Source organism: Polypterus senegalus, chromosome 1 (genome assembly GCF_016835505.1).
Source record: "Polypterus senegalus isolate Bchr_013 chromosome 1, ASM1683550v1, whole genome shotgun sequence".
Taxonomy (NCBI): domain Eukaryota; kingdom Metazoa; phylum Chordata; class Cladistia; order Polypteriformes; family Polypteridae; genus Polypterus; species Polypterus senegalus.
Genome location: NC_053154.1, coordinates 112,845,287 through 112,858,247, shown reverse-complemented (window position 1 = coordinate 112,858,247; position 12,961 = coordinate 112,845,287). Strand labels below are relative to the sequence as shown.

The 12,961-nt window shown below is 40.9% G+C and overlaps 1 protein-coding gene across 1 annotated transcript in view; it reads right to left on the bottom strand.

Annotated features, from left to right (window-relative positions):
* The window catches only part of rsrc1 (arginine/serine-rich coiled-coil 1), a 474,039-nt gene that overhangs the window by 249,289 nt on the left and 211,789 nt on the right, over positions 1-12,961 (bottom strand). The window contains exon 5 of the mRNA XM_039756272.1: positions 6,360-6,396. Within this exon, the coding sequence (XP_039612206.1) occupies positions 6,360-6,396 (37 nt within the window). The remainder of the gene's footprint in view (positions 1-6,359; positions 6,397-12,961) is intronic.

The window sequence follows — 12,961 nt, the reverse complement described above, 5'->3', positions numbered from 1 at the left end:
AGCTCTCCGGTCGCCATACAATAAGTCTTCCCCGGCACTTCCTGGTGTGGCGGAAGTGCCGAGCTCCCGGATAATTAGGCACCGGGCGCCGCTGGCGGTGGCCCGCAGGTCCCTACAGGGCTGGGCTTCAAAGCCCTGTACCGAGGCCCCCTGTCTAACCAGGACGGACGCCCCCTCGGCCTGGAGGAGGCACACGCCTCCTCCTCGTCCTTCTATAGGCGCCCCGCCGGGTTCCACCCCGCCGAGGGCCACACGGATGAACCGCATCGGAGCGCCGCTGGCGGTAACCACGGGCCCCCAGGGTAGGGCTTCCATGCCCTCACCCGTGGTCCCAATAGAACCAGGACGGACGCCCCGCGGGTCTGGAGGGAGGCACAAGTCCTCCTCACGCCCTTCCCATGCGTCCGGCCGGGCTCCAGCCCTGCCGGGGCCACAGTGCCCCACCGCTATGCGAGGACACGGGTCCAACGGCACAACCCGAAGCGGGCAGCACGCCCCTCGTGAGGGTCCTACTATGCCCCCAGGGTCCAACACGGCACCCTGGGACATCCGCTTCGGACCCCGCCCGCGCCAACACGCCCCTGTGGTCTGGCGCCGCCTCGCCCGCTGTTCCCCGCAGCTGGGACACTATTGGCTCGGGCGTGGAGCCCTCCTGCGGGCCTGCTTCAGGAGGGCAGGTCCCTGGACGCACGCCCCTCAGCGCTTGCCGGGCTTCGGGCCTGTGGAAAAAGGAAAGAGGGCCAGAAGCACTGCCAGGACACTCACCCGAGTGCCCTGCCTGGTCTCCTCGTACTCCGCAGTGCTCCTGCCCTCCCTGACAGCCCCCTGACTCGCTTTTTCCGTTTCCATTATTTTCTTAGTGCACCAAGCACCTTCCACACTCTTCTCAAATCACACACACAATAAACTCAATAACCACAATAACCTCTCCTCCTCGCCCAGACACTTTGCTCCTCTCCCACCCAGCACAGCTCAGTGTCTGGACTGAGGCAGCGTCCTTTATAGCCCCTGACCGGAGGTGTTCCTGTCCCAGGAGTCCACAGTTCCCTACTCCTTCCGGGTCAGGGCAATCAGTCCATTACTTCAACCCGGGAGCACGCCATACCTTCCTGTCACATGACCGTGACGTACTCCCGGGTCATAAGGCACAACGGAGCCCATAAGTCCCCCCACAGCGACTCCTGGTGGCGCCCAAGGTATCCAGCAGGGCTGTGTATACACACCACAGAGTCCATAAGGCCCTGCTGGACCTCGAACCGATCCGCTGTCTGGAGAGCTCCTCCTGTCGGCCTGGGGGTGCGGACCCGGCCTCGGAAGCCGGCAGTCTTCCACATGGTCTTGATGGTAGGTTCTTTGTATCTTATAAAAGGGTAAGTAGTTTTGTGTTTTTATGTTTGGTTTAGAGCTCCTCACTTACGATTGTCATTTTGTAGCACTGTCCTGTAAGATATGTTTCAAAGCAATCCCCAGACTGATGCTTACTTGACTATGTTGGTCTCTTCTTTTTATCGTTTTCATTAAAAACAACTGCTAAATCAAAATGTAAATAATGTACTCTTATTTAAAATCTTGAACTCAGAGATTCTGCACAACTGCTCCAGTACACACAGAGCACATTACAATAGTTTAATCCATGCACATATAATTGGTCCTAAAATAAATTTGCATAAATGCAGTGAATAAGTGGTCAAATTGAAATGTATCAAAGCCTTTTTCTGCATCCCAGAAGCAGCTGACCTCAGGAAGTTGTGTTGCTACAGGGGAATGAACTAGTCTGAACACACACTGAAGACATGACAGTAATTATCTGCCTTAAACAAATGTAAGTTGATCTTGCAAAATAACGGAAGCATTTTCCTATAATCGTTTTGTGAAAAAACTGGCAAGAATCTTAACATTGTTGCTCAGCAGAGAAATTGGCCTGTAGAACATGCCTTGTAAAAAGTTTGTTTCTTTTGGGGGCGGGGGGTGGAAACCAATGCACATTGTTGTAGAAGCTTTTCTTTTTTGCTTTCATGACAATAGGTAGCTCTATCAGGCCTAATTTAATAGTGAGTTTTAATAAAGTTCTACTTTCAGGGTCTATAGCTTTTCCATTATGTACAAATTTAACAGAATTTAGGATTAAATGTCAATCAAGCTTGTCTGTACATGATGCCTGGAGCTATGGTATTCCTTTACCATTTAAAAATTTCAGTGAAATTATTATTTTCATTATATTCCACTTACAGTTTCAATAAATGCACATATTTTGCAGGTTTTGACCATATGACTGGAAACTGGACATGTGGATTATGCAGCACAAGTTACGTGAATTTTTTTTTTGTTTTATTTTATGGCTGTTTTTCACACTTCCTGCCACTGCCCAAAATCAGTTACTGCCTGGCACTGTTGGGTTTGAATATTCAAGATGCAATTACTCTACAAAAACATGAGATTCAATTTTTTTTCTCGCCCACCACTACAAACAAGAGGTAAGTAAAAAAAATAGTTTCTATGTGGAGGATCCCTTTAATGAGTCGACAGTAAGGTATAACAATGAAAAAGAGTAGAGAATCTGTGAAGTCATTGCTGCAGCTGCACCAGTTAGCGCAAACACTCCGTATGTTACTGGTGCAGTACAGTGCACTATATGGTACAGTGATCACATATTGTTTTAATTGTGTTGGTTTTTTTTATATATACATTGTGATAGGCAGTCTCTGAGGCACTACCTCCCCTGGGAAACTATAGGGAAGCCCTCCTGTGTGGCTGTGGCACCATGGATTCCCACAGGGCATGCTGGGGTCCATGGGGGACGCCAGGGGGCAGTGCACAGCCCTATAGTGGACTTCCACCACACCTGGGAGTGATTCCAGGCAATACTGACGAGCCACCTGAAGCACTCCCAGGAACTGAATAAAAGGAGCTGCCTCACTCAATTTGAGGATCCAGAGTCGGGAGGAAGTGGATGAAGCTTGCTGGGAGAGGAGTGGAGGCGGAGAGAAAGAGAAGAAGGAAAAGGACTGCGCTGTGGGGAGCAGAGAAAAGTTCTCAGCTGTAAATAAACATATCTGTTGGTCTGGAACTTGTGTCTGCCTGTCTGTGTCAGGTTAGGGCGGAAGAAATATACATTTATATGTATGTGTAAGCACACACATACACACACACACATCCATCCATTCATGCATCCTCTTCCGCTTATCCGAGGTCAGGTCGCGGGGGCAGCAGCTTAAGCAGAGAGGCCCAGACTTCCCTCTTCCCGGCCACTTTTTCCAGCTCTTCCGGGAGAATCCCAAGGCGTTCCCAGACCAGCCGGGAGACATAGTCCCTTCAGCGTGTCCTGGGTCTTCCCCGGGGCCTCCTCCTGGTTGGACGTGCCTGGAACACCTCACCAGGGAGGCATCCAGGAGGTATCCTGATCAGATGCCCAAACCACCTCATCTAACTCCTCTTGATGCGGAGGAGCAGCAGCTCTACTCTGAGCCCCTCCCGGATGACTGAGCTCCTCACCCGATCTTTAAGGGAAAGCCCAGACACCCTGCGGAGAAAACTAATTTCAGGCGTTTGTATTCGCGATCTCGTTCTTTCGGTCACTACCCATAGCTCATGACCATAGGTGAGGGTAGGAGCGTAGATCAACTGGTAAATTGAGAGCTTTGCCTTACGGCTCAGCTCCTTTTTCACCACGACAGAGCGATGCAGAGCCTGCATCACTGCGGATGCCGCACCGATTCGCCTGTCGATCTCACGTTCCATTCTTCCCTCACTCGTGAACAAGACCCCGAGATACTTGAACTCCTCCACTTGGAGCAGGATCTCTCCCCCAACCCTGAGAGGGCACTTCACCCTTTTCCGGCTGAGGACCATGGTCTCAGGAAAAAAAAAAAAACACACACACATATATATAAAATATAATAAATGTATATACACATATATTATATATTAATCTAACCTCCACAAGTTATAAGGGATAACTGTAGATGCTTGTTATTATGACAGTTAGGGGGCGCTATCGCTCCCTTGTACTCTTGACCAAGATGTCAGACACGAGGTAAAAGTCCAAATATTGACAATTCAAACTGCACAGTGCACAAAGCACCCTACTCTCCACAATACTCATAAACACTAAAATAATCCAATAATAATACAATCCTCCACTCCCAGACACATTGCCACCCTTCCACCCAGCTCAGCTCAACACTCTAGTGTCTCTCTCAGTCTTTTATATTCCCTGACCCGAAAGTGTTTCCAATCCCCAGTCCATTATTCCTTATCACTTCCGGGTCAGAAAAAAAGTCTTCTTCTTCACCCTGGAAGTACATCATTCCTCTTGCCCATGTGGCTCGGACGTATTTCTGGGGTATAAGGCAAATAATCTCTGTTCCTCCCTGCAGCACCTCCTGGAAGCCCCCATGGTATCCAGCAGGGCTGTGAATAAAGACTCCAATGTCCATGATGCCCTGCTGGCCTTCAGGGCACCTCCATGCTGCAGGGAGGGCTCCACCTGGCAGCGTGGGGGTATTGGCCAGGATTAACGGCCGGCCATATATCACATTAGTTATATCTTCCATTCATTTTCTTAACCTACTGATTCATGACAGGGTTGCAGAGCAGCTGGAGCCTATCCCAACAATCATCAAGAGGGTGTCATTTCCTTGTATATAAAAATCCTACAAATTAATTGGGGTATTCTTAATTTTTCAAATGAATGTATACTGGTATATGTTGTATATGTAAGAATATATGAGGCTGCACCAATACTACTTTTGACAGTAAACAGTTTCTGTCCATGTCACAACAAACAGGAAAGCATTTTATAGATTAAGGTGGCAATTTTAACATGGGTTTTAGAAAGAATGAAATGTGATTATCATACTTTAACATATTTACATAGTAAAGTTATTCACTGATTTAACTCATTGACAATTTTGTTTCAGTAACACAAAAATAATGTTTAATCAATACTATTAAAAAACAAATTAAGCACTGTTTACAAGACTTTTGTTATTGTTTATGTCTGTGCACTCATCCAGAATTAGCCCTAAAGTAGTACTGACTTGGACTGCATTGCTATATATCATCCATCTATATTCTTGCAAATGCAGACTGCATCTCAGTCAATCCCATATTATTTACAAATATGCTGTATGTGAGATCCCTGCTTCCATAACATTTTAGTTGTTAAAGTGACAAACATTTCAGTGCCTTCAAAATTAAACACACGCTGTTAATTTAATCTTTACCGATTGCTTTTTAGCAATGAAATAACTCACTTTTAGCATCTCAATTAACTGTGTGTCCCAGTGAGAATGGCCTGCTGGTAACACATTAGATATTGTATCATGAGACGAGTCTCTCTTAAACTTCCACTTCAAAGAAGCATTTTGAGCTATGCCACTGAATGCCTTGTGAGTGTTGAAGGTTTGAAGGATCAGCTTGTAAATTTTAATTTGGAAGGAGCAGGACATGTAGAGTTGCCCTTTCCATTATCAGTGCACAAAACGCTGGACCAGAGAAACAGCTTAGTAAGGAATTTCTAATCATTTTTATCTGCCATAAGTTAAGATTTTATTTTTAAACATCTACAGAATTAATGTAAAATCTATGCTTTCTTGTATGGACTAAAAGTATGATCTACTCACCACTTGCTGCACTTTCAAAACAGAAACAAAAGCATATTTTTATTTCTGAACTTGCATAAAAAATTAGAAATAACGACAGGCATTTATTTCATTTTTTTACCTTAAGTGCAGCTTGTTTTACACAGATTCACATATATAAACACACACACACACAGATATACATGTATATATAAATATGAATATGGTTATTGTATATTTATTCTGGACAGATGTAATGAGAAAGTAAACAAAAAAACAAGTGACCTACACAAGATTGCATCACTGTCCTGAAAAACCAACACATTTTACCAAAAATAAACACATATTTGGAATTAATTACATACAATGAACTATTAAACATTTTACAATAACAAAAACAAACATTAATGTACTATAAATATACTACAATTTACACAGCTCTAACACAGAAATTAATAAGACATGCATCAGGTACATACAAATTAAATAACACTTTGAAAAACACTTATCTTTTTGTTAATGTATCAGCAGTTTGAGGATTGAGTGCCTTTTATCATCTTTTACATCAAATAGTCATTTAAAACAAAAATTTAAATTCCCTTGAAACGATGAGATAAATGAAAGTGTAAGTGCCTTTACAGAATAAAAGTAAAGTTGACCCTCTGGGAAAAGTGTGGCTTTTCTCAAATCAAGGTATTCAAAGCCTATTCCACCATGTTCATTTAGGATGCAGATATCAAAGATGATGCAAATGCTGAAGAGAAAATTAGAACTTACCAGATGTTCTAATCCCACTTTGATGTTTCCAGCACTCCTGCAACAGAACAACAAATTTCATAAACTGTAATTTTTTTTTAGCAGCTGTCTTATACAAAATGAAAACACTGAGTCTTCTGTGAGATTATTTTTTAACCAACAGCACTGGCTATTTACAGTTCTAATACAATTTCAGCAAAACAACACCTTATTTCTTTGTTCATTACACAGTTAATGTCATATTGCCAAGACCCTAAACTGCTAATTTATGTAACAGAGATAATTTCTTTATCAGCTGTAAAAGGACTGGAGGTCCAAGTTTAAAAACTTAACATCCTCTAGCTGCTGTTAATGAGCAAAAATAAAGGCAAAGATTGGTAAGGGTAATACACAATATACCATTATGATCACTATAAAAACTTTTTTTTACTTTTCTTTTTGAATATATGTTTTATCTATTATTATTATTGTAAAGCACTTTGTGCTACTTTCATTTATGACACTGTTTTATGTACAACTTTTTTTACAGAGTGCCTTGAAAATGGTCAGTCACTATGAACATAACAGTTTTTTTCCTAAAAAGTGCAAGAGTTTGGAAGTACTTGACTTATGATTTTGAACAAGGCAATTTTACCTATAGGGCCAGAGAACAGATTCTGGCCTCACTGAGAATTGGGTATACATAAAATAAAGAAACCACGGTTGCCATAATATCTTCTGACTAGCAAATAAAAGATTAACCATCTATTTCCAAATAATATGTCATTACTTCAGGCATCTGCAACGATGCTTGGTAAAGTATGAATAACTGATAACAATCATAATACACCTTACAAGAATCCAGAATCAAACAGTTTACTTCCTTAATTTTTTTTTGTAAAATACTTACTACTCATATATTTAACGAATTTGTTAAACACTGGTTAGATCTACATGTGGATAAAATGTTGACACAACAATGTAGGAGCAATTACAATTTCATGCTATTTATGCAGGTGGGAATGGTCATAATTATATCTCTTTTGTATTAAAATTTTTTTTCGTTGTGTCCGTGTTATTCAGCCTTGACCACTCCCCTCCACACTGGCCGCCCAAGCATTAATCCCAGTGCGCACATCCTTTCTCTGTACCACCCCGTGACACTCTCAGTGCTAACTTGTCCATCAACGCACTTTTATCCAGAAAAAGCAAATTATCTATTCAAGAATGTTGAATTTTAGATTGCAGTAGAAAAAAAAGTGTCAAGAGCTGATAATGAATGTCGAGAAAATGTAAAATGGACAAAAAGAGCTGCCTACAATAATCATCAAGAATCAAACAGAATCTTTCAATAAACAAAAAACAGAAAAATATCCCAAACAACATGTGAACAGAAATTCAAAAAAACAATGTTTACAGATATAAGTTAGTTAGAGGGCAAAGTAATTAATAATATTTTTTTTGACGAGGCATTAATGACATTTTTTTTTTTTTTTTATTACGTTTTATTGTTTTACTTTTTTACTTCTATTTTTACTTTTTATTATTCATTGGTACTTAAAATAGACAGCTGTAGTGAAATACTTAAGCAACTGATTTTCTATCTATAATAACTAAGGATCAAACCGTCTTCATCCCGCACCCATCATACTCTTGTAAATACCATCTCTTCAAATACAATCACTTTCTCTAAAATGCACCTGGGGGCTGCCAAGTGAAGCGAGCAGGGGGCTTAATCCAATAGTTGTAAAATATAAAAAAATCCCTGTATTGTGATTTCATTCTGCAATATAAATTATAATATTCTCTTGTTTTATAACTGAAGTTAAATCTAGAATTATATTCCTGTTGGCAAAAATTGGTCCACTTATTACATACAAAAATTAAAATCCTTGACTCAATTCATCCAAATTGAAACTACATGAAAGGATTTCAAATATCACAATAGTTTTTCATAGTGGGACTGGGGATACTTAGTTACGGTAATGTCCGTAAAAACCACTTTGGTATATAGAATAAAGTTAACTTTGAATGACACTAGCCATTATGTTTGAAGAAGGGCTGACATCTTAAGCCAACAGTTGAGATTTGAATGTGCTACATAATAAAGTAATTAACCACATTCTCTCACACATTTCTCAAACAAAAAAATATATATGCCAGCCTTTGTCATTTTTTCTAATGGTCTTCTTCACAGTTCATGCAAGGTTTATACTTCACATAAGCAAAGTATACTTCTCCTCACCTATACATAACAGTGTAAATATTTTCAATTTCTCTTCAGTTTTATGTGTGTGTAACTGTGAAGTATACATCAGACTCCTGACAACCAATTACCCAGCTGAAAAGGAGGGTGGAGTCAAGCTAAAATGGTGCTTTTTAATTTGAAAATGAAAAGGCTGTTCTTTTTCATTTGACACAGTGAGGTCCATTTCATTGATAACAGGTGAAGTTATAAATCAAAAAGCAGAAACAGGCCATTCCTGAAAGTGATTTGCGAAGCCGAGATTTCGCTATAAAATATTTTGCAATGTTGCACTGCATGTTAAATTTATTTTGAATATTTAAACTGCTACACACATTGAGTATAAAAGCCACAATTATGACCACGATAAACCTAGCATACAGAGTGCAGAAAGTTCAATTTTCATTTTACAATGCTAGCAAAATGAATGTTTCAAATCAAACTCTTCAACATTGTGAAAAACAAAATGAACCCAAAGCCTTAATTGATCTACAGTAAGAAGATTCTGATATTTCAGGGTGTGCAACACTATGCTGCAGATGTTTTACTAGTGTGTGGGTGCCAATGTTATTTTTTTTCAATGTGGTGTGCTTGTGGGGGCAACATGAAAGTGGCAGACATTAAGAGGCTAAACAAACTAATTCAGAAGGCTCGTTCTATGGTAGAAGATAAACTGAACAGCTTAAAAACTGTGGCAGATCAGAGAATGGTATAGACTTCAGTCTATTATTGAAAATGCTAACTTCATTGTGCTGTGATTGGATAGAGGACTTTTTTCAATAGTAGACTGACTAGCATAAATTACTCCACTGAACGTCACAGGAAATCCTTCCTCCCCACAGACATCAGACTGTATAACTCCTCATCCGGTCAATCATCCACATTACAAGCTCTTTCCATTTTTTCTAATGGATATCCCACTACATTTTCAGCTACTTATATGTACAATAACTTGTATGTTCTTCTCACATGAATAATTTTTTATTCTCAGAATGTGCAATAATTTCACTCAACGTGCAATATTATTATGTGAAATACTTCAAGCTCAGTACTCAATGCCGCAACGTCTGGCAGTCTGCTGGACATTGCTCCTGGCAGTCCTAGGAAACTGCAGATTCTTTCCGCTGGGTGAATGCTTGTACTCGGCGAGGGCAGCACACTACCATAACAGGAAATATCAGGGGAATGTATGATGGCATTAAGAAGGCACTAGGACCAGCCCAGAGCAAGGCTGCTCCCCTTAAATCTTCCACTGGGGAAGTAATCACAGACAAAGGCCAGTAGATGGACAGATGTGTAGTAAACTATGCCCACTTCTACTCCAGTGAGAAAACTCTGTGCCCCTCTGCTACTGACACTATTCAGCACCTGCCAACAATGGATGAGTTGGACACAGACCCAACTGTAGATGAGCTCAGCAAGGCCACCGACAGCCTGGTCTCAGGCAAAGTCCCAGGTAGCGAAAGGATCACTCCAGACTTAATCAAGAACAGTAAGAATACCCTACTGCTTTCACTGCATGAAATCCTGTGTCAGGGCTGGCAAGGAGGAACTGTAGCACAAGGCATGAGGGACTCTAAGATCATTACCTTTACAAGAATGCAACAACTACAGAGGCATCTCCCTCTACAGAATCGCTGAAAAGACTTTGCCCGGGTCATTTTGATCCGCCTACAGAAGCTGGCAGAACATGTTTAACCAGAGTCACAAGATGAGAGATCAAACTAGACATGATCTTCTCTCTTCGCCAACTTCAGGAAAAATGCAGAGAACAGCAGATGCCTCGCTTGCATCCCAAAAGATATCCTCTATGGAGAGCTGGCATGTGGAAGGAGAACCACTGGCTGCCCACAGCTGCAATACAGGAATGTCTGCAAGAGAGACATGAAGGCACTTGACATAGATACTGAGTGCTGGGAGGGCCTTGCAGCTGACTGCATTAGGTGGAGAAACACCGTAAACCAACATCTCAAGACTGGGGAAGAGAAGCTGATGAACACAGTAGCAGATAAGCGGGCACGCAGTAAGAAGCATATGAACTCCGACAGACCAGATACTGCACATGGGGTCTGTCACTTGGCATTGGCCTCTAAAGGCCACAAGCAATGCTGCCCCCACAGAGTAAACAGCCAGGACAAATAATAATAATACAATAATAATGTTATCAACATGAATAAAGGAGAATGAACCACCCATGGTCAGCCTTGACCAATGCAGGTCTACTACTTCAAGCTCAGTATTCCATTACTGTCTAGTATACTTTGGATTTTGTAAGATACGCACATGCATAGTATTTATTGTATTTCATTACCATGTACTTGCAAAGTTTAGTGAATGATGATTTACTGTACATTGGTTTGATTTTTATATTCTACTAGCAGAATACCCGCGAATACATTTTAAAAATAACGTAAGATGATTGTTAATGTAATTGTTTTGTCATTGATATGAGTGTTGCTGGCATATATATATATATATATATATATATATATATATATATATATATATTTATTTATTTATATATATATATATATATATATATATATATTTTTTATTTATATATATATATATTTATTTATATATATATATATATATATATAAATATATACACTATATATATATATATATATATATATATCATATATAAACATATACACTCACCTAAAGGATTATTAGGAATACCTTCTCATTAATGCAATTATCTAATCAACCAATCACATTGCAGTTGCTTTAATGCATTTAGGGGTGTGGTCCTGGTCAAGACAATCTCCTGAACTCCAAACTGAATGTCAGAATGGGAAAGAAAGGTGATTTAAGCAATTTTGAGCGTGGCATGGTTGTTGCTGCCAGATGGGCTGGTCTGAGTATTTCACAATCTGCTCAGTTACTGGGATTTTCACGCACAACCATTTCTAGGGTTTACAAAGAATGGTGTGAAAAGGGAAAAACATCCAGTATGCGGCAGTCCTGTGGGCGAAAATGCCTTGTTGATGCTAGAGGTCAGAGGAGAATGGGCCGACTGATTCAAACTGATAGAAGAGCAACTTTGACGGAAATAACCACTCGTTACAACCGAGGTATGCAGCAAAGCATTTGTGAAGCCACAACACACACAACCTTGAGGCGGATGGGCTACAACAGCAGAAGACCCCACCGGGTACCACTCATCTCCACAACAAATAAATAAAAGAGGCTACAATTTGCACAAGCTCACCAAAATTGGACAGTTGAAGACTGGAAAAATGTTGCCTGGTCTGATGAGTCTCGATTTCTGTTGAGACATTCAAATGGTAGAGTCAGAATTTGGCGTAAACAGAATGAGAACATGGATCCATCATGCCTTGTTACCACTGTCCAGGCTGGTGGTGGTGGTGTAATGGTGTGGGGGATGTTTTCTTGGCACACTTTAGGCCCCTTAGTGCCAATTTGGCATCGTTTAAATGCCACGGGCTACCTGAACATTGTTTCTGACCATGTCCATCCCGTCATGACCACCATGTACCCATCCTCTGATGGCTACTTCCAGGAGGATAATGCACCATGTCACAAAGCTCGAATCATTTCAAATTGGTTTCTTGAACATGACAATGAGTTCACTGTACTAAAATGGCCCCCACAGTCACCAGATCTCAACCCAATAGAGCATCTTTGGGATGTGGTGGAACGGGAGCTTCGTACCCTGGGTGTGCATCCCACAAATCTCCATCAACTGCAAGATGCTATCCTATCAATATGGGCCAACATTTCTAAAGAATGCTTTCAGCACCTTGTTGAATCAATGCCAGGTAGAATTAAGGCAGTTCTGAAGGCGAAAGGGGGTCAAACACCGTATTAGTATGGTGTTCCTAATAATTCCTTTAGGTGAGTGTATATACACATCATATTATATATATATATATATATATATATATATATATATATATATATATATATATATATATACACACACACACACATATATACATATACACATATACAAATATAGACACACACATCTATACTAATAAAAGGCAAAGCCCTCACTCACTCACTCACTCACTCACTGACTCATCACTAATTCTCCAACTTCCCGTGTAGGTAGAAGGCTGAAATTTGGCAGGCTCATTCCTTACAGCTTACTTACAAAAGTTGGGCAGGTTTCATTTCGAAATTCTACGCCTAATGGTCATAACTGGAAGGTATTTTTCTCCATTAACTGTAATAGAGTTGAGCTGGAAAGGCGTGGGGGAGTTTCGTGTGACATCATCACGCCTCCCGTAATCCGTGAACTGACTGTCAGCGCAGTGCGTAGAAAACCAGGAAGACCTCCAAAAGCGCTTAAGAAAACATGCATTATATAATTGAGAAGGCAGCGAAACAATAAGAAGCGAGCGAGTGACATATACTACCATATTCATGA